The sequence below is a fragment of the Glycine soja genome, chromosome 9, assembly GCF_004193775.1.
Source record: "Glycine soja cultivar W05 chromosome 9, ASM419377v2, whole genome shotgun sequence".
NCBI lineage: Eukaryota > Viridiplantae > Streptophyta > Magnoliopsida > Fabales > Fabaceae > Glycine > Glycine soja.
In genome coordinates, this window is record NC_041010.1 from 10,469,358 (window position 1) to 10,472,511 (window position 3,154).

The following is a 3,154-nucleotide window of genomic DNA, read 5'->3' on the forward strand; positions in this document are numbered from 1 at the left end:
ATTTTCATTCAAGATGTCTTACGGATCAAATATGAGACATTATTTAAGGGATATGAGACTAACTCTACTTGAATGAACATGCCGGTAAATGTGTAAGAGAATTGAAATCAAAATAATAAAATTATAACGGGAAAAAATAAAAATAATATACATTAGAATTCCGTAATTGAAAACAAAACAAAAGTATATTTTTAGATAATAAAGTGAGATGAAATAAAATGTATTTAATTATTTATCATTTCAATCACAACTTAAATAATCGAAATGACACGCCTTATATTAACACAAGTCTATTTTCCACCTTAGTAGTAAGAGAAAGAATAGAGGTTGAAATGAAGGTAGCTCCCATCGTGGTGTTCTTGTTCAGAGATACAGAGGGTTTCGCCTCCACCATCTCACAAGCTTTTCGCCCCAAGCCTTCCTCCTCCTTCACGCGCCAGTAACGTTTTCTTCTCAATCTCTCTTTTTTTTTCTTTTCTTTCACTCAACTTAACGTTCTTCTTCATTATTCATTGATGCCTTTTTGCGTTGCAGAGAGGACTCCTTTGAGCTCTCCTTGGAGGCTTATGGAATCAAACACCTCAAAGCATCTGGGAGCGTTTCTCACTTCGTTGATGATCACGGCGCTTACAAGGTCAACCTCCTCAACCACCCTTTTTCCCTAATTTTCTCATATTATTGTTATATGATAGTGATTAGTTCATATGAGCACAAAAATACGATACCCTTTTGGCTGAAATAGTGAAATGATAACGAGTGGTTGCGAGATACACATTCAATTTTTCTTCAATTGTAGAATCTCACTATGTCAGTATTAGGATTAAAGAGATTGAATGAAACTTCCATTTGAGTATTGAGTCCTGGTGAGTATTCTTCTGGCTATTAAAAATTTGTGCTTCTTACAAAAAGGGTAGGTTTTTATTTGATATGCACTGTGAGAAATTGCATTAGTCTACCATGTATAATCACTTTTCAATCAGATGGGGCTCCGAACACCGTTTGATTCATCTTCAAATGTTGGATTGCATCTGAAATTTGGGTATAAATAGAGGTCGTTGGCTGTTATAATAGTTATATGATGGCTGGAGTAGATCGCTCTGATTCCGAATAGATTCCAATGCTTATAAATGGGATATTGAGCGGATTCTCTTGAGCAGCAGCTTTGTTTTTTTCCTTTCTGGAGATAGAATTTATCACTTATAACTGATTTATTCACCTGTCTAAAATCTTGGGGTTATATCTCACACTCTTACTTGAGCATATGATTTTTTAGATCTTTGTTCAAGGTGTTTCTATGATTACATTTGATGCTTCAACTTAGACAACTATGAACTCTAGTATTTTCTTTTAATTGGATAAATTTCTTTACTGGGGTTAGCTTTCTGCAAATATTTACCAGCTGATCATTGATTCTGTAAAATTGGAGTTCATACTCTGAGCAATTAGATTTAAATATATTAATGGTAAACTTAAACCTTACAAATTATCTTCTGTGCTAATTTGTTTTTCAAGTGCTTTATTCTTCCTTCTAGAAATACATCTGATTTTGATAAACTCTTCATATCCAGGTGACAATTGTGGCTATGGAGCATTATGAGCCACCGGTACTATCTTGTGCTCTTAATGAGGTTCTTAATAAAATAACTGCAGATAAATCTTCCTTTGTACCTACACTTTTGGTACCATTTTTGGTGGAATCATCCAAGGTTAAAGGGCACAGTAAATCCCTAAGATCAGATGAAATCAAACCTTTAATATTTGGTATAAAGATTGGTCAAAATACAGACATAATGCAGGCATTACTTAACAAAATCCAGGAGCCACCATCTTCTTTGCGGATTCAACATGAAACTTTTGCATGTTTTCTTCACTTTGTTCGTGTAATGCAGTTACCAACCTTTTTTCTAATTGGACAAGCTAGTCAATATTTGGACAATAAATCCACCAAGCAGCAGGAGGTATTAATTTTCCTTATCACTTTTAAAGAATATGATCTAATTTGATTTCTATAAAAAAATGTCTATTATTTTGAGAATGGTTGGTGTCAGGGGACTGTTGGCTTAATTCTACTATTTTCGTTGTTCAACAACCTAAAGAGATTTCCTTGGCTTCCTTTTTTTCCCTTCTATAAATGAGTGCGTCTTTAAGAGCTAATTTATTATGGATTGTGCCAGATACTTCATGCAATAGGTGAGATTTTGGCTAGCACTACAGATCTGCAGTTTTCAGAAGACAGAGTGGTCTGGAATCCAAAAAAGGCATCAGGGGAAAGCAAGGAACCATGGCGTGCATTATATGGTTGAACCATGGATCATTTTCATGCTAACATGGGTCTGGTTCTCAGACCCGTTGTTTTTCCTGTACTAACTGTTTCCTTAAGCATTATAAACTGCCCCCTTCTCCCCCTTATTTTCTTTATATCTCATTGAAGTATCTTAGTACCGTGTAATGTGTGTCGATGGGATGAATGTTGCCATAGCATGTAGCTGCAAGTTCTTTGTGTACATGTGGGCGTTATTTTCATTCACCTGTCCAAAAGCTTAGCTGAATAGGTTTAACTGTTTATGCTATGCATCACATTGTATACTCACTTTGTTACTTTGATGCTGTTACAGCTTTTGAAGGGAGATAAACATGAGAACCATGAGGTTTTAAATTTTGTTTCTGTCATAGAAACACTTTAATGGTGAGGATGAGAGTTTCTAGTGTCTATAATTTGGTAATGTGAGGTCTCCAAAATGATAATTATGAATGACTTAGTTGAGAGAACAGTTTTAGGAAAAAGCAGGAGTTTGCAATTATGTTTTATTCGTTTTGTTCTAGTTCAATTTCCAATTTTTTTATTCTTGTATAGTTTATCTCAGTGCTTCATAAAGATGATATGCTCGTTTGAAAATCTGTTGAATGTTCAGGCTGTGTTGTGGCTATCATATCAATTCATGTTTTTTTTTATCCGTAAGAATTGAACACATACCAGGGAATTTACAACACGTATCAGTGGGTTTACAATACATACGGTTCAACCAATTGAGTTAGACTCTCTTGCTAATTCATACTCGATTGGCTAATGCTTTGTTTTATTGGATAAACCCATGCTGTAGCACCCTTTCTCCTAATAGTCTTTAAACTAATAAAATTATATATATAGTTCATA

General features: G+C 34.5%; 1 protein-coding gene across 2 annotated transcripts; it reads left to right on the forward strand.

Annotated features, from left to right (window-relative positions):
- The first annotated feature begins 281 nt into the window (after positions 1 to 281).
- LOC114425021 lies at positions 282 to 2,710 on the forward strand. 2 transcript variants are annotated; one of them, XM_028391743.1, is made up of 5 exons: positions 282 to 439; positions 535 to 634; positions 1,569 to 1,604; positions 1,890 to 1,958; positions 2,175 to 2,710. In XM_028391743.1, exons 1-5 carry the CDS (start codon positions 333 to 335, stop codon positions 2,301 to 2,303), a joined length of 441 nt encoding a protein of 146 aa, XP_028247544.1. In that variant the 5' UTR covers positions 282 to 332; the 3' UTR covers positions 2,304 to 2,710. The 2 variants fall into 2 exon arrangements, with proteins under 2 accessions (XP_028247544.1, XP_028247543.1); XM_028391742.1 differs by having other exon boundaries at positions 1,569 to 1,958.
- The last annotated feature ends 444 nt before the right edge of the window (positions 2,711 to 3,154 follow it).

Excerpts from the sequence above, each read along its gene's own strand:
- LOC114425021 (XM_028391742.1), top strand. The coding sequence starts at position 333 with ATGAAGGTAGCTCCCATCGTGGTGTTCTTGTTCAGAGATACAGAGGGT. Across the intron at positions 635-1,568 it reads ATGATCACGGCGCTTACAAG|GTGACAATTGTGGCTATGGA; the intron begins GTCAACCTCCTC and ends CTTCATATCCAG. Across the intron at positions 1,959-2,174 it reads AATCCACCAAGCAGCAGGAG|ATACTTCATGCAATAGGTGA; the intron begins GTATTAATTTTC and ends GGATTGTGCCAG.